The following is a 20,889-nucleotide window of genomic DNA, read 5'->3' as shown; positions in this document are numbered from 1 at the left end:
AGGCTGTTTCTGTTTTACTGTAATTTTTTCTACATTCTCATTATCAATGTATTTCTTAGTATTTACTGCAAGTCAACCACTGCCTTAAGTGCTGGGGATACAGTTTTGATCAAAACAAGGCAAAGTGCCTACCCAAGAAACTCTCTTATTCTGTAAGAGACAAGATGTACTTTTTTAATTTTTAAAAATCAACCTTATTGAGATTTGACCTACAGGCAACAAAATGCACACATTCTAAACACACACACACACACACACACACACACTTATTGGTAGTGGGAATTGAACTCAGGCACTCAGCCACTGAGCCACATCCCCAGCCCTATTTTGTACTCTATTTGGAGACAGGCAGGGTCTCACTGAGTTGCTTAGTGCGTCAATTTTGTTGAGGCTGGCTTTGAACTCACAATACTCCTGCCTCCACCTCCCAATCTACTGGGTTACAAGGGTGCACAATTGTGCCAGGCTCTTAAGTCTATTTTTCAGTGAATTTTTGAAATGCATTCACCCATATAATTGTAACCTTAGTCAAGATATAGTTTCTACCACCTCAAATCAAACTCTATCCAAGTTAATTATTTCTTGACCCCTGAGCAGCCCCGATCTATCTTTCTGTCAGTATAGATAAGATTTGTCTTTCTTTAGAGTTTATTGTAAATAGAATCATACTTCTTTTGTGACTGGTTTCTTTTGCTCAATGTACTTTGGAGATTCATTCCTGTTGGTGATTCCTCTTCATTGATAATTAATATTCACTATATTGTATGGATTCATTTTATTGAATGCACCACAAGTTATTTATCCAATCACCAGTTGATGGATCACTGGGTTTCCAGTTTTATACTATTAAAATTAAAAGTTACTATGAAAATTAATGTACAAACATTTGTGTCGCTACGTTTTAATTCTAGGTAAATCCTAGGAATGGAATTACTGGATCATGAGTACATGATTATAAGAAAATGGCAGTTTTCCAAAGTGGTCCTATTCTGCAGTACCACCAGCCATGAGTAAGAAGTCCAGATGCTCTGATCCTTGTCAATATCGATAATCTTAAAATTTTGGACATTCTAGTGGTTCTACAATGGTCATGATTTGCTTCTAATCTGTGCCAGTCTATTTATATAACTCTATTTAAAAACTGATCATTTTATTCATAAATTTTAAGAACAAAAATGGTTGACTTGACTGGTGATATTTTGTTTTTCTTTTCCTTTAGGGAACTCTCAAACGCTGTCTAGAAAATATACACCCAGTGTCAAATAGTACCAGTATCATGGAGCTGTTGGAGCCGAGATATTCATTCAGGTTTTTCACCTCCCAGATCTTCGGGAACCTCCTTGGCTTCCTTCCGTCACTTTTCAGCGCCATACAGGGCGGGCTTTGAGGTCCCAGGCTCCGCCCCTTACAGAAACACGCCCACTACTCGGGACAAGGTGGGAAAGGAATGTGACTTCCGTTCTCGCGATTAGCTCTAATTCCGCGAGAAGAGAAGACTTCCGCCATCGACCGATCGGTGGCGGTGGCGAGGAGGGGGTGTGGCCGGGGAGCGCGAAGTCCCCGGGAGTAAGGGAGAGGGGGCGGGGTCGCGCGCACCAGGCGTACGCATGCGCGCACGCGGCCGGTCGGGCTGGGCTGAGAGGGGAGGGGGCAGCGGCGGCGACGGCGGCGTCGTTATTTCCGCGGTCCGGACGGTGCGTGGCGGCGCGGGTGGCCACGGGAGAAGTAGGTAGGGACCGCCCTTGCGGAGCCACTGAGACCCCCATCGCTTGCGTGTCCCAGAGCTGCAGCCCCCTGCCCGATTGGCAGACCCTGGGGACGCCAGGTCACCCTGCGGCCCCGGCCCTCCCTTTGCGCTTCAGGTAGGAGCCTAGGGCTCCCCGGTGCCCTGAGTCCGTCGAGGCCCCGGTCTTGCCTGGTATTACTCGGTGACGACCCGGCCCTGGTGTGCCCGCCCTCCTGCGCGGCGACAACCCTGTCCTTGCTTCCGCGCGCTGTGGGGCCGGGGCTGGGCCGGGCTGACCCGGGTGTGGCGGACGTGGTGAGGGTCCCCGCCTCAGGTGCGCCTCCGCGGTGAGCCTGGCTGGTGGGACTCTGCGTTGCGTGCCCGCAGGCTTTGTCCCCCGGTCAGGCTGTACCCTACCCCTGGGCCCTGGAGAGGTTGGCCCAGTGAGTTCTGCCCAGGTGAAGTCTACCTTGACGAGAGTAGTTGTAGTTTGAAGTCCTGACCTGCGAAAGGGTACTTTGAATTGTTCTTTGGCTATTTGTGGCCAGTATTGAAAGTTTAAATCTCTGGAGTTGATTCTTTTTGGACCGGTGGTGGGATGGTTTGTGATTTTTTCTTCTTAAGTAGTGCAAGACAATCTATGAGCCCTGGCATGTGGTGCACTATTAGTAAATGAGGAGCAGCAGTGATGATAAACGTGGAATTTCATCGCATTAGGTAGTGCTTTTTTTTTTTTTTTAAACAGTACCATCCTCAGAAGAGTTCTGCTTTTAGAGTTTAGTAAGTCTTTCATCCAGTACTTAAACACAGTTTTGTACATACTCTTCACCTGAAAGCTACATCTTCTCTCTTATACCAGTGTTAATTTTACAGGCATAATGGTTATGAAAGCTTCTGTAGATGATGATGATTCAGGATGGGAGCTCACTATCCCTGAAAAAATGGAAAAAAGCAATACAAGCTGGGTGGACATAACCCAAGATTTTGAAGAAGCTTGTCGAGGTGAGTTTGAATTTTCAGATTAGAAGTTCATAAGCTGTGAAGGGGTAAAATCATGATTGCTTTTTAGACTTACCTTGATAAATGAAAAAAAGAATCAACAGGTAATTCTGGTTTATGGTTTGCTAACCACACTTATTAAAGGCAATATGCATTAAATGTAGCATTAAATAACAGATGTTGAGATAATTTTTTTCTATTAAATTCCTCTAACTTGGAGTAACAGATTAGAGTACACAGCAGTAATTTTTTATCTGTGAAAACAATTATGTTGGCCAAATGTATTTTTGTATATTTGAAGAATAAAAATGGTCAAATCCCATTATTTCCTGTTTAAGATCCTCTAATGGCTTCCTGTTGCAGGTAGAATAAAATTCAGACTCTTTTTTCCACAGCTTTATAAAATCTGATCTCTGCCTACCATTCGGACTTAATTTTTGTACCATTGCCAGACCAGTTCCAGTCATAAGTTTCTTATTAATCATATCAAAGTGATTTCTCAGAGCCTTTGAACATTGTTTTTTTTTTTTTTTTTTTTAAATCTTAGATTGTTTCATGCCAGGTCTTCACAGACTAGCTTAGTCTTCAGCCTTAAAAGTTACTTCCCCAGGAGGACTTCAAAACAACCATTCTAGCAAATTTACCCCCTCATTGTCTTTTCTTCTGTTTGACCTGAATCTGATCACCCTGTTTTGTTTAGGTACAGGGAATTGAACCCAGGGGTGCTTAACCACTGAGCCATATCTGCAGCCCTCTTCTAATTTTTTATCTTGAGATAGGTTCTTGCTAAGTTACTTAGGGTCTTGCTGAGTTGCTGAAGTTGGCCTGAAACTTGGGATCCTTCTGCCTTAGTCTTGGAGGTTGCTGGGATTACAAGCATGTGCCACCATACCCAGTGAATGACCCTGTTCTATATTCTTCAGAGTGCTTGTCTTTGTCAGAAGTCTTCATTTTCTATTATTTTTCATTCAATGTCAGCCTCACTCACTAGATTATAACTTCTGTAATGGCAGAGATCATATTTGTTACCCTGGCACACAAAACAGTGTCTGACATATAGTAAGTTCAATATTTGGGAATGAATAGAGAGATGAACATGTTTATTTTTTGAGGGGAAAGGGCATTAGGGAGATATGGAAGAGAAAGGATCAGATAAGAGTGAGAACTCAAACTTTAAAGAGAGGGTGGGATCAAGAATGTGGTAGAGAACTTGGAAAAAGGATAGGGACACAATAACTGAGGTTAGCATGATGAATGTACAGGTATAAGTTTATGTAGATAGGGAGAAATAATAGTGGAATTCATACCGGATGGCTTTTCTTTGTCCAAGAAACTTAGGTATTGATGATAATGAGGTGGGGTGTGTTTGAAGAGTACTTTGAAGGAGTGGAGTAAAGACTTGAGCAGCTGTAGGTGGAAGGGAGCTAGCTGAGTATAAGCTGAATGATAAATCATGTGCCTACCCTTTTACTGTTTGAAATACGTGTCTAGTTAAAGTATGCCTTCAGTGAGGTAGTGGAAAGAACGTTACCTGAGAGTTGCCCATATTAAATATCCGTCTCAGAGAGAGAGAAATATAAATTACAGTGTAGATGTTTTTTTGGCTCAGAAGTCTTAGATGACTAAGTGCATGTTACCTATCTTGTACTAAATTTAAGTGCTTTATATTAGGGGCTATCAATTGTGAACTTAAATGGGTAAGAATATATGATTGAGTTGGGCCTTATAGGAATGATCGAATTTCTGTAAGTGAAAGTGAGGGAATTATTCTGTATTAAAATGAAACCACATGAACTAGAGTTCAGTGGGATTTTTATGTTTGGGAAAGTGAATAACCTTGACTACAAAACAGTTTTCAAAGGAGGGTCTTCAGTGTTTCTGTTTTGTTTTCTTAGTTTGAGCTTGTTTTATGAGCAGTGTAAATTTTTTAAGGGTTTTGAGCATAAAGTTGCATAGTGTTTAGTATAGTGACTTGGACAGAGTTGCTTCTCATTAAATAACATAGTAAGCTTTTGAGAGAAATGTAGGCAAAAGTTCCAGGTCTGCCACCTATTAGCTCAGTTACCGCGGATGGTTTAATCTGAGTCTTAATTTTCTCCTCTGTATTTGTAGAGTTTGAGGGATTAATTAAATGAGATAGTGGATGTAAAGTAACTTGATCCATTCAGAAATGGATATTTGTTTAGTGTTGAAAGTGTATGGAAGCAGCATATTTTATGATGTATTGGAATGGAGAGAGCGTATAATATTAGACAAACTTTTGCACTTAGCTTAGGTTGAGGTATTAAATTCTTGCACTAGGATAGTGGTAGAATTAGAAAGATTATATGAGAGAACAAAGAAAATTCATGTGATTTGATTGGTAAATTTTGCAGTGACAAAAAAGGAATATGAGAGATGTTTCTTAAATTTCCCACAAGAAACACAGCAGAGAATGAGCACAAATACTTCTGAACCTTCCTTTCCCAAATCTTATGGGTGGTGTTAAAAGTAGTTCATTCATAAGTAAGAGATATCTTTATCATTTTTTGTTTTATTTTAGAAATTCATGGAAAAACTTGCATTTTGCACTGTATTGCCCTGTATGTTAGAGGTCTTTCCCTCCCAGATTGTCATGTAAATTTGACAGTAGGCAGTTCTATACCTTGTTATCCTTATTTGAATACTCTAGGATATGATGTTTACCCAGTTTGATATGACAGTTTGAAGACAGTTTGAAGACTGCAGGTCGGCAGCATTTGGTTCCATCTAAATGTAATTTTAGTCTTATGTGTGTGAGTGTGTGTGTCTGTGTTTATACACATGTGTATGTATGTGTTTTTGGCTATAAATATACATGTGTGTGTGTTTACATATATATCTATCCTCTACTTTTGGGGAATTTTAAGGAGAATTGAACCTAAGAAAGCAGTTTAGAATATTGGTGGGGAGAGATGGTTTGCTGTGGCTTTCTGTAACATCATAGATTAGCACTGTTTCTTTGTATAAGGAACCTTGTGTAGGAGATAAGGTTTAAGTTCTACTTCAGTGTGGATTGAAAGGGGGTGGCACATTATTTCGTTGTCACATCATACCATCCTATTAACTCTAACTATATTAGCTTTTGTACTTTCTCAAGTGGTACAGATGTAAAGTGATTTGTTATCTAATGATAATTGTTATAGCAATATGCTATTTATTAGCACTTTATCTTGGAACTAAAAAATCAATACAGAATTTAGCTTCTTTTACATACAGATTTGGGATGTATGGGCTCTTGATAGTTCTTGAACCTATGACATTAATAACTCGTTTTTTATTTTTGAAATAATCAGATTTATTGATTATTTATTATGCTTGTATTCTAGTGACTTTCTAAAAACTACATTCAAAACAGTATGGTTACATCCTTTCCTTTAACTGACATAGTGGTCTCTCTTGTGATGGCCTTTGGCTATACTCTGGCGATTTGGTTTGTTCTTAATACTATAAAATAATCTTTAGTGGGCTGGGATCATGGCTCAGTGGTAGAGTGTTTGCCTTACGTGTGTGAGGCACTGGGTTTGATTCTCAGCATCACATATAAATAAATGAATAAAATAAAGGTCCATCAACAGCTAAAAAAAAAAATTTAAAAAATTAATCTTTTGTGATGACCAAGTTGTTTTTTATGCACATGTTTACTCATTCTTTTATTGGCTCTTGAAATTCCTTTGGATTAAACACAAACTTGTAATTTTCATCATTTCTTTTATTTGTTGTTAGGCAGGGTGGTACACATTCCTTCCATCTTCCCTATAACTGATCTTGAGGCTCATAATATTTTTCTAAATTATTTGAGCTGTGGTGCCATCACTGCTTTTTTTTTTAACCTGATAGATCATATGAGATGTCCTTTAGGAAATGTCATATAATTTAATGTCATCCCGTTTTGCTACCTGTGTCTTTGATTTTCGTATTCCATTCAGTTTTCTATATTTAGGTGCTTTCCAAATTACAAATCCACAAGTTAGACATTTCACTTAAACATAGATGATCAGATAAATGTAAATGATCATATAACATACCCCACTTCTTCTGCCTACTGCATTACTTTCATACTATAGATAGATGTTCAACACCTTCTCTTAGAATTTTTATATCATCGGGTACCTAGGGCATACAAGTAACCCAAAGTCTGCTTCTTCACATCCATTCTCTTTATACTGTAGTGTGGGAGGATATGGAGCACATATCCCATCTTCTTCTCTTTTTGATGCCTTAGTTCATCTTTCCGGTTTTTAATGAAGGTACCATTGTTGAAAGCCCCTGTTATCCATCCAGTTTCTTCAGCCATTGCCTAATACTCCTTTTTCTTCTAAAGAGTGGGATGCTTAAGCTTCTTGTTTCCTACTTTCACCCAGGATGTTTGTAGGTGCTCAGAATGTATTTATTTATTTATTTATTTTTAAATTTTTTATTGTTGGTTGTTCAAAACATTACAAATTTCTTGACATATCATATTCCACACTTTGATTCAAGTGGGTTATGAACTCCCACCTTCACCCCATACACAGATTGCAGAATCACATCAGTTACACATCCATTGATTTACATATTGCCATACTAGTGTCTGTTGTGCTCCGCTGCCTTTCCCATCCTCCACCATCCCCCCTCCCAACCTCTCCCCTCCCCTCCTCTCCTCTCTCTCTACCCCCTCCACTGTATAACCCTGAGGGTCTCCTTCCATTTCTATGCAATTTCCCTTCTCTCTCCCTTTCCCTCCCACCTCTCATCCCTGTTAAATGTTAATCTTCTTCTAATGCTCTTCGTCCCTACTCTGATCTTAGTTACTCTCCTTATATCAAAGAAGACATTTGGCATTTGTTTTTTAGGGATTGGCTAGCTTCACTTAGCATAACCTGCTCTAATGCCATCCATTTCCCTGCAAATTCTATGATTTTGTCATTTTTTAATGCAGAGTAATACTCCATTGTGTATAAATGCCACATTTTTTTAATCCATTCGTCTATTGAAGGGCATCTAGGTTGGTTCCACAGCCTTGCTATTGTGAATTGTGCTGCTATGAATATCGATGTAGCAGTGTCCCTGTAGCATGCTCTTTTTAGGTCTTTAGGGAATAGACCAAGAAGGGGAATAGCTGGGTCAAATGGTGGCTCCATTCCCAGCTTTCCAAGAAATCTCCATACTGCTTTCCAAATTGGCCGCACCAATCTGCAGTCCCACCAGCAGTGTACAAGTGTACCCTTTTCCCCACATCCTCGCCAGCACTTGTTGTTGTTTGACTTCCTAATGGCTGCCAATCTTACTGGAATGAGATGGTATCTTAGGGTGGTTTTGATTTGCATTTCTCTGACAGCTAGAGATGGTGAGCATTTTTTCATGTACTTGTTGATTGACTGTATGTCCTCCTCTGAGAAGTGTCTGTTCAGGTCCTTGGCCCATTGTTGATTGGGTTGTTTGTTCTCTTATTGTCTAATTTTTTGAATTCTTTGTATACTCTGGCTATTAGGGCTCTATCTGAAGTGTGAGGAGTAAAGATTTGTTCCCAGGGTGTAGGCTCCCTATTTACCTCTCTTATTGTTTCTTTTGCTGAGAAAAAACTTTTTAGTTTGAGTAAGTCCCATTTGTTGATTCTAGTTATTAACTTTTGTGCTATGGGTGTCCTATTGAGGAATTTGGAGCCCGACCCCACCGAATGTAGATCGTAGCCAACTTTTTCTTCTATCAGACGGCGTGTCTCTGATTTGATATCAAGCTCCTTGATCCATTTTGAATTCACTTTTGTGCATGGCGAGAGAAAGGGATTCAGTTTCATTTTGTTGCATATGGATTTCCAGTTTTCCCAGCACCATTTGTTGAAGATGCTATCCTTCCTCCATTGCATGCTTTTAGCCCCTTTATCAAATATAAGATAGTTGTAGTTTTGTGGATTGGTTTCTGTGTCCTCTATTCTGTACCATTGGTCCACCTGCCTGTTTTGGTACCAGTACCATGCTGTTTTTGTTACTATTGCTCTGTAGTATAGTTTGAAGTCTGGTATCGCTATACCGCCTGATTCACACTTCCTGCTTAGCATTGTTTTTGCTATTCTGGGTCTTTTATTTTTCCATATGAATTTCATGATTGCTTTCTCTATTTCTACAAGAAATGCCGTTGGGATTTTGATTGGCATTGCATTAAACCTATAGAGAACTTTTGGTAATATCGCCATTTTGATGATGTTAGTTCTGCCTATCCATGAACAGGGTATATTTTTCCATCTTCTAAGATCTTCTTCTATTTCTCTCTTTAGGGTTCTGTAGTTTTCATTGTATAAGTCTTTTACCTCTTTTGTTAGGTTGATTCCCAAGTATTTTATTTTTTTTGAAGATATTGTGAATGGAGTGGTTGTCCTCATTTCCATTTCAGAGGATTTGTCGCTGATATACAGGAATGCCTTTGATTTATGCGTGTTGATTTTATATCCTGCCACTTTGCTGAATTCATTTATTAGCTCTAATAGTTTCTTTGTAGAGCCTTTTGGGTCTGCTAGGTATAGAATCATATCACCTGCAAATAGTGATAATTTAAGTTCTTCTTTTCCTATATTTATGCCTTTAATTTCTTTCGTCTGTCTAATTGCTCTGGCCAGTGTTTCGAGAACTATGTTGAACAGAAGTGGAGAGAGAGGGCATCCCTGTCTTGTTCCAGATTTTAGAGGGAATGCCTTCAGTTTTTCTCCATTCAGAATGATGCTAGCCTGAGGCTTAGCATAGATTGCTTTTACAATATTGAGGTATGTTCCTGTTATCCCTAGTTTTTCTAGAGTTTTGAACATAAAGGGATGCTGTACTTTGTCGAATGCTTTTTCCGCATCAATCGAGATGATCATATGGTTCTTATGTTTAAGTCTATTGATGTGGTGAATAACATTTATTGATTTCCGTATATTGAACCAGCCTTGCATCCCAGGGATGAATCCTACTTGATCATGGTGCACAATTTTTTTGATATGTTTTTGTATCCGATTCGCCAGAATTTTATTGAGGATTTTTGCATCTAGGTTCATTAGAGATATTGGTCTGTAGTTTTCTTTCTTTGAAGTGTCTTTGTCTGGTTTAGGTATCAGGGTGATGTTGGCCTCGTAGAATGAATTTGGAAGTTCTCCCTCTTTTTCTATTTCCTGAAGTAGCTTGAAAAGTATTGGTATTAGTTCTTCTTTAAAGGTTTTGTAAAACTCTGCTGTATACCCATCCGGTCCTGGGCTTTTCTTAGTTGGCAGTCTTTTTATGGTTTCTTCTATTTCCTCAATTGATATTGGTGTGTTTAGGTTGTCTATATCCTCCTGACTCAATCTGGGCAGATCATATGACTTAAGAAATTTATCTATGCCTTCACTATCTTCTAATTTATTGGAGTATAAGGATTCAAAATAATTTTTGATTATCTTCTGTATTTCTGAAGTGTCTGTTGTGATATTGCCTTTTTCATCCCGTATGCTAGTAATTTGAGTTCTCTCTCTTCTTCTCTTCGCTAGCATGGCTAAGGGTCTGTCGATTTTGTTTATTTTTTCAAAGAACCAACTTTTAGTTTTGTCAATTTTTTCAATTGTTTCTTTTGTTTCGATTTCATTAATTTCAGCTCTGATTTTAATTATTTCTTGCCTTCTACTTCTTTTGCTGTTGTTTTGCTCTTCTTTTTCAAGGATTTTGAGATGAAGTATGAGATCATTTATTTGTTGGTTTTTTCTTTTTTTAAGGAATGAACTCCAAGCAATGAATTTTCCTCTTAGAACTGCTTTCAATGTGTCCCATAGATTCCGATATGTTGTGTCTGTGTTTTCATTTATCTCTAAGAATTTTTTAATTTCCTCCTTGATGTCTTCTATAACCCATTGATCATTCAGTAACCTATTGTTCATTCTCCAAGTGATGTATGCTTTTTCCTTCCTTCTTTTATCGTTGATTTTCAGTTCCATTCCATTATGATCAGATAGGATGCATGGTATTATCTCTACTCCTTTATATTGTCTAAGAGTTGCCCTGTGACATAATATATGATCTATTTTTGAGAAGGATCCATGTGCTGCTGAGAAAAAAGTGTAACTGCTTGATGTTGGGTGGTATGTTCTATATATGTCAATTAAGTCTAGGTTATTAATTGTGTTATTGAGCTCTATAGTTTCCTTATTCAACTTTTGTTTGGAAGATCTGTCCAGTGGCGAGAGAGGTGTGTTGAAGTCTCCCATGATTATGGTATGGTGGTCTATTAGACTCTTGAACTTGAGAAGAGTTTGTTTGACGAACATAGCTGCACCATTGTTTGGGGCATAAATATTTATGATTGTTATGTCTTGTTGGTGTATGGTTCCCTTAAGCAGTATGTAGTGTCCCTCTTTATCCCTTTTGATTAACTTTGGCTTGAAATCTATTTTATTTGATATGAATATGGACACTCCTGCTTGTTTCCAAAGTCCATATGAGTGATATGATTTTTCCCAACCTTTCACCTTCAGCCTATGTATGTCTTTTCCTATCAGATGGGTCTCCTGTAGGCAGCATATTGTTGGGTCTTGTTTTGTGATCCATTCTACTAGCCTGTGTCTCTTAATTGGTGAGTTTAAGCCATTAGCATTTAGGGTTATTATTGAGATATGGGTTGTTCTTCCAGCCATATTTGTTTATTTCTGTTACTAAACATGGTTTGTTTTCCTCTTTGATTATTTTCCCCCCCTTTACTGTCCTACCTCCCACTGTTGGTTTTCATTGTTATTTTCCGTTTCCTCTTCCTGTAATGTTTTGCCAAGGATGTTTTGAAGAGATGGTTTTCTAGCTGCGAATTCTTTAAACTTTTGTTTATTGTGGAAGGTTTTAATTTCATCTTCCATCCTGAAGCTTAATTTCGCTGGATACACAATTCTTGGTTGGAACCCATTTTCTTTCAGTGTTTGAAATATGTTATTCCAGGATCTTCTAGCTTTCAGAGTCTGTGTTGAAAGGTCAGCTGTTATCCTGATTGGCTTACCCCTAAATGTAATCTGCTTCCTTTCTCTTGTAGCTTTTAAAATTCTCTCCTTATTCTGTATGTTGGGCATCTTCATTATAATGTGTCTAGGTGTGGATCTCTTATGATTTTGCACATTCGGCGTCCTGTAGGCTTCTAGGATTTGGGATTCTGTCTCATTCTTCAAGTCTGGGAAGTTTTCTTGTATTATTTCATTGAATAGACTGCTCATTCCTTTGGTTTGGAGCTCTGTACCTTCCTGTATCCCAATGACTCTTAAGTTTGGTCTCTTAATGTTATCCCATATTTCTTGGATGTTCTGCTCATGGTTTCTTAACAGTCTTGCTGAGCTGTCTATGTTCTTTTCCAGTTGAAATACTTTGTCTTCATTGTCTGATGTTCTATCTTCTAAGTGTTCTACTCTGCTGGTAGTATTCTCCATTGAGTTTTTAAGTTGGTTTATTGCTTCCTGCATTTCTAGGATTTCTGTTTGTTTGTTTTTTATAACCTCTATCTCCCTGTAAAGTTGATCCTTTGCTTCCTGGATTTGTTTGCGTAATTCATTGTCAAAGTGATCTTTCATTGTCTGATTTTGCTATCTAATGTCTTCCTTGATACTCCAGATCATCTGAAGCATGTATATCTTGAATTCTTTATCTGACATTCCATCTGCTGCAGCTGTTACCTCTTCTAAAGTTGCGTTGACCTGCATTGCTTGTGGTCCTTTCTTTCCTTGTCTTTTCATACTGCTTGCGTATCTTTCCTGCAGGCGTGGGCGGCGGCTCTGCTCTCTCCTTATTCCAATTGTGGTGTCGTGGCTACCACGCCGGCAGGTCACTGGGCCTGTTGTGGGCGCTGGCGGCGGCTCTGTTCTGCCCCTACTCCAATTGGGGTGGCGAGTGTACCACGCCGGCAGGCCACCGGGCCTGATCCGCCGGTCGGTTGCAGGTTTGCCTACCCTGCAGGCGCGGGCGGCGGCTCTACTCTGCCCCTACTCCAAATGGGGTGACATGTCTGTCGTACCGGCAGGCCACTGGGCCTGTCCCGTTGGTCCGTCGCAGATCTGCCCACCTTTCGGGCACGGGTGGCGGCACTGCTCTGCCCCTACTCCAATTGGGGTGTCGTAACTACCCCGCCTGCAGGTCGCTGGGCCTGTTCCTGGCACGGGCGGCGACTCTGCTCTGCCCCTACTCCAATTAGGGTGGTGTGTGTACCACGCTGGCAGGCTCCTGGGCCTGATCCGCCGGTCTGTCGCAGGTCTGCCTACCTTGGAGGCGTGGGCGGCGGATCTGCCCTGCCCCTCCTACCACGCCTGCGGACCCCTGGGCGTGATCTGCAGGTTGGTGACAGGTCTGTTCACCCTGTGGGCACGGGTGGCGGTTTCCCTCCGCCCCCACTCCAATTGGGGTCACGTGGCCACCACACCGGCAGGGCCTGATCCGGGCGTGGGAGAAGGATCTGCTCTGCCCCTACTCCAGTTGGGGTGACGTGTGTACAACACTGGCAGGCCACTGGGCCTGACCCGCCAGTCTGTCACAGGTCTGTTTACCTTGCAAGCGCTGGCGGCGGCTCTGCCCTTCAGAATGTATTTAAGAATGAATATTCTCAGGTTATATTGCTTCAAGCCAAAGAATATTTGGATCTGAGTCTAAAAAAGTTTGAGAATCACTGTTATATTAAAAGCTGTCATTTTGGGTGATTGCCTAAAACCAGCATAATTATAAACACAAGCGTGGGCTCTGAAATTGTGGCAATAACTTTATTATAATAATGTTATCATTCAGGTGGTCTGGAATATGCTTCTGTAATCTTTTTAAAAATATTATCATTATAAAGCGATTACATAGCATTTAAAAATGTGCATAACAAAAATGTAGATTTTGGTGGGGGCAGGTGGTGGTGCTTGGGGTGAAATCAAGAGCCTTGCACATGCTAGGCAAGTGTTTTCCCACTGAACTACACCTAAAAGCATAGCACTTAAACTAACTAGCCCTTGGTAAGACTTGCAGACAGTTTCCCCTTTTCCCTTCCCAATCCATGAATCCAGTTTAATGAATGATACATAACATACATAACATTTGCTATTTGTTAGCACTTTATCTAAGAGGGAAAGGATCAACAGAAATTGTCCTGGTGAAAAGATCTGGTCAACCTATAAATTAAATTTTTTAAAGATTTTGTTTTTGAAAATGGAAATTATGTTTTCTTTGTGTCCTGACTTGGAAAATGTTTTCAGAGGTGGAACATGAGTGGGCTGGGCAGCACTGGTATTTGTAAATCACTTTAGATTGGGGCTCTCAACTGGGGATGATTTTGTACTTTAAGGGACATTTGCCAGTGTCTTGACATTTTTTATTATCCCAGTGTGTGTGTGTGTGTGGGGGTGTATATGCTACTGGTATCTCCTGGGTATATGCCAGGGATGCTGCTAACCGTCCAGCATATAGGACAGCCTCTGTCCCTCTTCCTCCAATTTTTTAAAAAATATATTTTTTAGTTTTTGATAGACCTGTATTTTATTTGTTTACATGAGGTGCTGAGAATCGAATCCAGTACCTCATGCACTCCAGGCAAGTGCTACCTCTGGGCCAACAGCCGCAGCCCCACCCAATTTTTTTTCTTACTGCAAAATATCAGTAATGCTGATATTTTTCACCCCACTCCATTTAGACTACTTTCAAGAATGTTCAGCTATCATTCAACTTCTTTAACCCTGGATTCTTCAGGAAAGTAACATGGATATTGGATAATTTAAATCTCTAACAATTAGAATTAATATAGAGGGTACAGAGGAATGGGACCTTTGATGCACTTTGAAGTCTCTTTTCCATCTTATCAGATTTTCCCCTTAAAGATGGGAGTGGTGGCACACACCTGTAATCGAACCAGTGCCTCATTCACTCCAGGAAAGTGAAACTGGAGGATTGCAAGTTTGAGGACAGCCAGGGCAATTTAACAAGGTCTTGTCTTAGAAGTTTAAAGGACTAGGGTATAGCTCATTGGTAGAACATCCCTTGGTTCAATCCTCAGTACTGTAAAAAGGAAAAAAAGAGAGAGATTTTCCCTTTAATCATGTATCTTACATTATTTTAGAAGTTTTTGGTCAGTAGAAAATGAATACCTGAAAGACATAATTTTCCCCTTTTTAACTGATTATTTTGGTATTTATGGTTCTAGATATCATGTTTTTATTACTAGTTATTGATTCTTATCCTCTATTTAGTCATTATCTATGAACTTTTCTCTTATAGATAGCTACATTATGTTATGTTATACAGAACTGTTAGCTGAACTTAGAGTTAAAACTATTCTACTTTACCCTTTGTGTATAACTATTTTTCACAAAAATTTCACAGAAAATCACACATTAATTATACTTCAGACTCTTACCAGTCCTCTGTTTTCTTTAGATATTTATCCTATTGGTTTGTCTCTGTTAAGAAATTTCTTGACCATCTTGATTGCTATTGGGCTTCTTACCTTTTGGATCTGTATGCAACTTCATTCTGAGCTTGTGCTCATCATTAGCCTAGGGTGTCTTTTGGTGAAGCTATTTGGTTCATGTTATTATTGTCTTCCTGATAAAATGTATGTGATGTACAATTTTGGGATGTGCTCTGAATGTCTGAAAATGTCTTTATTTCTGTTCTCCAACTTAATGGATAGTACCATTTGAGTACCTTGGAGAATTTGAGGGCATTTTATGTTGATTGTTGTTTCAATGTTGCTATTAAGAAGTTTGGTTCTTGAGCTTTCATATGTAGCCTTTCAGGATCTTGTTTATCCACTGGGTCCAGAACTTACATAGCAGTTGCCTTGTTGACTCTGAGGCCCTTTCATTTTGATACTTCAGTTCTAGTAAGTGTCCTTGAATTATTCTACGTTTTCTACACTGTCCTTACTTTGTCTTTTCCCTCAACTTTATCTTCCAGTCTTCTCTTGAGAATTTATTTTCTGATGTTTGTTTTTTGTTTTGTTTTGTTTTCCTTTTTTCTTATTCCTGAGATTGAACTCAGGAATCTTGTTCATGCTAAGCACTTGGTATGCCCTGCTGTGATGATGTTTTAAATTTTACATGTTTGTCTCTGAATGTTTCTTCCTTCCTTCCTTCCTTCCTTCCTTCCTTCCTTCCTTCCTTCCTTCCTTTCCTCCTCCTTCTTCTTCTTCTTTTAAACATATCCTATTCTTGTTTCAGTGTTAACACTATTTTATCTCTTTAAGGGTAATAATAGTTCTTTTGAATTTTTGTTTACCCATATATGTTTACTCCACTTCAGATGGAGGACTAAAAAGCCTGTTGGGAGCTCTGAATTTCTGAGTGGGACCCTTTGTGAACACCAATATGGAGTGATTTGACTTGGCTTTCATGTTGGAGAACCTTGGATATCAATTTTGTAGCTCTTTCTTCTTGGAAAACTATATTCTCTAGAGAAAACTTACCTAATCTGCCTTGAGGTTGAAGATCTGACATGACTGCCCATGACTTAACAGTTAAGTGACCGGAGTGGTCTGAAGTATTCACATGTTCACTTAGTACTTCTCTTTCTAGTATTGTACCCTGGCCTTCAGTTTTATTTGTTGTTCCTTAAGACTCTATTTCACTCTCTCCAAAGTGTTCAGGATTACCCAGGGTGTTTAAGGGATTTTATAAATCATACAGTTTAACCTTTCATTTTATAGATAAGAAAACCAAGTTCCAGAGTGATGGATTTGCTAATAGCTTGTGGGGTGTTTTTAAGTTTGGTGAAGCTATTTGGTTCATATTTATCCTTAGTGTATGATAGATTATTACAGCAGTTCTTAAACTTTTTGGATCAGGATTCTATTATACACCTTAAAATTATTGTCCCTGTGTATTTAGTAGAATTTAAACTGAGAAATTTTAAAACTTTATTAATTCATTTAAAAGCAATCATAATAAACCCATTGAATGTTAACAACTATATATTTTTTTAATGAAAAATATGTGTGTTCCAAAACAAAAAATAATTTAGAAAAGTGGAGTCATTTCTATTTTTGCAAATATACTTAATGTCTGCCATAATAAAGGGCCACTGAATTTTCGTATTTGCTTCTGTAATTGCTTGAAGCATATGAAATAAATCTGGCCTCACCAAATATGTAGTTGAAAAATGGAAGAGTCTTTTCAGATGATTGTGGTTGTTCTTTGATACTATACCCAAAACTTGACAGGTTGTAGTTTCAAGATTAAAGGTTAGTTGCAATGTGGAATGTGAAACCCTATCAGTGGGCTTTTTATTCTGTTACATTAAAAATCTATTGGTTTCTTTTAGATTTTGAATGGATCTTCAATCCATGCCTAATTCTGTAGAATGTACTGCCATTGGAAAATATTGGTTCAGTGAGTTATGCAGATTTTCCAAATTAACACATTTCATTATACATTATTAAGAAGCACTTTTGTTAATATCACTGATATAGAAAGGTCTTCTGAGTGTTGGGAAACTGTCAGAGTGGCACATGTTTTCCAAAATACAAATTTTTGCTTGAAAGCTCAACTTTTATCATTGACAACAAACATTGTAACTTTTTTTCTTGAATCAGTAAAGTCACTTTTTTTAAAATGCCATATTCTCAAGTCTAAATAACCCTGAGACAGTTATCTTACTTTGGTATGCAGCAGAAGTATTAATGCCTTCCTCTTTTGCTGAGTACAGTATTTAATGGGCATTACTCAGAGGTTGAGATTTGAAAGATTAATTAGCGGCAATGTATTAGGAACCTACAAAATTTAAGAAGGCAGGAATTGAAAATGTCTCCTCACATTTTACACTGTAGATAACTTCCTAGCCATACCCTGGTCCTGGCCCTGGCCCTGAGATTAATAATTTTTATAGCTTTATCAAGGATTTTTTTTCTTGATTTTTTTGTTGTGTTAAGATAAACCTAACATAAAAAAAATTCCATCTTATTTTTAATCATTCAGTTCAATGGCGTGTTTTGTTGTTGTTGTTTTGGTGCTAAGGATTGAATTCAGGGGCACTTTAGCCCTATTTTGTATTTTATTTCAAGACAGGGTCTCACTGAGTTGCTTTTGCTGAGGCTGGCTTTGAACTCGCGATTCTCCTACCTCAGCCTCCTCAGCTGCTGGAATTACAGGTGTGCTCCACTACGCCAGCCTTCAGTGGTATTTTATATTTTGATAATGTTGTGCTACAATCGCTACCATTTATCTCTGTAAATTTTTTCATCTTGCAAACTGACACTTTGTATCTGTTAAACAGTTATCTCCCTGTTTCTCCCCCTCCTCCTCATCCCCTGGCAATTACCAGTCTATAGTCTGTGTCAGTGATTTTTAACTAAATTTTCATACAGGTAGAATCACACAGTATTTGTTTTTCTGTGATTGTTTTTCCCAACTAGTGTAATGTCCTTAAGGGTCATCCATACTTCAGCATATGTCAGAATCTCTTTCGTTTTTAAGGTTGAACAGTATTCCATTGTACACATGGGACATTTTGATTATCTGTTTATTCATTGATGGGCACTTAGGTTGCTTCCATCTTTTAGCTGTTGTGAATAATACTGCTATGGACATGGGTGTGCAGAAATCCCTTCAGGATCCTTTTTCAGTTCTGGGTATGTGCTCAGAAGTGTAATTATTGGATTCTGTGGTAATACTCTTTTTAATATTTTGAGGAACAGCCACATTGTTCATATTGTTTTCCACAATGGCTGTACTATCTTAGAATCCCACCAACAATGTCTTCACATCCTTATAATACCTGTATTCTGTTTTTTCTTTTAATATATTTTTAATTGTAGATGTACACAATATCTTTATTTTACTTATTTTATGTGATGCCAAGGATCAAACCCAGTGCCTCACGCATACGAGGCAAGCACTCTACCACTGAGCTGCAACCCCAGCTCCTCTTTCTTTCTTTTTTAATAATGTTGGGGATTGAACCCAAGGACATTTAACCACTGAGCTGCATCCCAGTCTTTTTTCTTAAGATAATGAACCAAAATTTATATGCTGGAAATTGAACCCAGGGCCTCATACATGCAAGCAGCTATTTTACCATTGAGCTACGTCCGCAGTATATTTTTTATTCTTTAATCATTAGCATCCTAATAGGTGTAAGGTGGTGTCATTATAGTTTTTGATTGTGTTTCCTTAGTGAATAGTAGTCATCAAAGACATTCTTAAGTGAAATTGAATTTTGGAGGGGGGTTCTTTTTAACTGAAAGTGAACAATATTAGTTTAGTTTGTGCTGAAGCTACAACAGTTTTGTATATTATTGCTGTTTTTTTACCCCTTCCCACCATTGCTTTTGCATCACCAGTGCAAATGTCAACACAGTGCAAAATACAACAGAAGTTATTTTAATATCATCAACTCCTGGGTTCCCAGATCACTCTTGAGAATCTCTAGCTTATATTTTCTGTTATGCTTTAATGTCATTTATCCATTTTGGTACCTGGAACTGTTAAAAGTTTTTTAACATATGATTAGCTAGGAGGATTGGGTAACGTTCTGGATATTGCTTCTTTACATCTCTTTAGGTGATTTCGTTTTTAAAGTTTTTTTGTTAGAATTGAAAGTTAAATATATTAAAAGGATTTTTTCTCTTGTTTATTTTAGAATTAAAGTTGGGAGAACTGCTTCATGATAAACTGTAAGTATGTGTCCTGTGAATACTCTTGTGTCATATTTTGATCTAGTTTTTTCTTAAATGTAGTAGTGTTGGGTAAGTTTACTTTTCAAAGATTGTAAAAATGAATTATATATATGTATATGCACACACATACACGTTTAACTTTGGTGAGCTGTTCTGGGGCAGCTGACCCCAATTGGGATGTGAAATGGCTGTTACCTAGTGAAATTATGACTTACATGATTCTTTTCTTGAGGGTGGATGTACTGAATGTGGAATTTCTTGAAAAGATATCATTTGTATGTCACATATGATTGGCTGGTTGATGACCAATCTCAGGTGACTAAATGCCTGTATAGAAGTAAATTGAGAATCCCTGGAAAAAATAAAAGGAAATGCTTAATTATATTTATACTTCTATAGGTAGCCTCTGTTTCCATATTACTATGGCCAGGCTTAGTTTCAGGTTTCGAAATACAGAATTTTGAAATAGTAAGTGGACAGGATTGGACATGCCTTTTTTAGTAAGAGGAGACACTCACAAACAAAAAGTCCTTCTCAAACTTTTGTGTGCATCAGGCTTATCTGGAGGGCTTTTAAAAGCACATATTGCTGGCTCCTATCCCCAATGTTGTGTATTTAATAGGTCTGGTATGGAGCCACAGATTTTGAATTTCTCACATATTTCCGGATAAGGTTGATGTTGTAGTTCCACTTTGAGAATTCAAAATATTTCCTCAGTTGCAATTACCAACTTTTTCCTGTATTGCTTTGTGAATTATTGAAGAAAAGCTTTTTGTTTGTTGGCTTGTTTTAGGTTTAGAACTTAAGCCTGCCTCAGGCTTATTTTTTCAAATTGTGTGAATAAGAAATTTAACTTTTTCCATGAGGTTAGCCATTTTTCTGACAGTATTTATTGAGTGATCGTTTTTCTCCAGTGATTTAATGCCGCAGTCTGGCTGGGCACAATCAGGAGCCACTTGTCAAAAGAAACTAACTTTATTTTTAGAACCACACACGCCAAACAAAACAGCCTCTCAGGAAAAACCCTCAGAGCCTCAACTGCCACCACCGGCTTTCCACAAGCCTCTCTCTCCCCCACAAGCTTCTCCCCACCTCCCACAATCCTCCTGCTCTTGAGGCCGATTGGCTGGGTCATGAGGGCGGAGCCAAAAAAGTCCCCCAATGAGCAGCTCCGTGGTCTGAAAGGGCAGGGAAACAGCCCAATGAGCATCACTGCAGAGGAGCCAATCAGCTAGATGTTGCTGGGGCTGCTGTGAGCCAATCATCAGCCGGCAGCTGGTAGTTTGCTGGCAGCTGGAAGTTTGCTGGGGCCCCTTCGGCTGTGGCTCTCAACAATTTGTAATTTCACCTTTATTATACATAGTTTTCACAGAAATTTAGGTGTGGATTCTTTATATTCTTTTCCATTTTTCTATGTATTCTAGAAAGTTTTTAATTATTATAGCTTTGTTTTTTACTTTTATTTTTTGTCGTGTAGGGAATTAAACTCACAGCCTAATCAATGCTAGACAATTTCTCTACCAATGAGCTATATCCCCAGCCCCAACTGTTGT

The 20,889-nt window shown here is 38.6% G+C and overlaps 1 protein-coding gene across 4 annotated transcripts in view; it reads left to right on the top strand.

Moving 5' to 3' along the window:
* The first annotated feature begins 1,612 nt into the window (after positions 1 to 1,612).
* The window catches only part of Naa35 (N-alpha-acetyltransferase 35, NatC auxiliary subunit), a 116,178-nt gene continuing 96,901 nt past the window's right edge, over positions 1,613 to 20,889 (top strand). Inside the window, exons 1-3 of one of the 4 annotated variants that reach the window (XM_046425901.1) lie at positions 1,613 to 1,729; positions 2,600 to 2,728; positions 19,300 to 19,333. In XM_046425901.1, the coding sequence (XP_046281857.1) occupies positions 2,605 to 2,728; positions 19,300 to 19,333 (158 nt within the window). In that variant the 5' untranslated portion in view covers positions 1,613 to 1,729; positions 2,600 to 2,604. Of the gene's footprint in view, positions 1,863 to 2,599; positions 2,729 to 19,299; positions 19,334 to 20,889 lie in introns of all 4 variants that reach the window. The other 3 variants (XM_046425903.2, XM_046425904.1, XM_046425902.2) reach the window with 3 other exon arrangements.

Source organism: Marmota monax, unplaced genomic scaffold (genome assembly GCF_021218885.2).
Source record: "Marmota monax isolate L192 unplaced genomic scaffold, Marmota_monax_Labrador192_F-V1.1 WCK01_AAM20220418_F8-fsc00265, whole genome shotgun sequence".
Lineage (NCBI taxonomy): Eukaryota > Metazoa > Chordata > Mammalia > Rodentia > Sciuridae > Marmota > Marmota monax.
The sequence above is the reverse complement of the archived record's forward strand: the minus strand, read 5'-3'. Positions and strand labels throughout refer to the sequence as shown.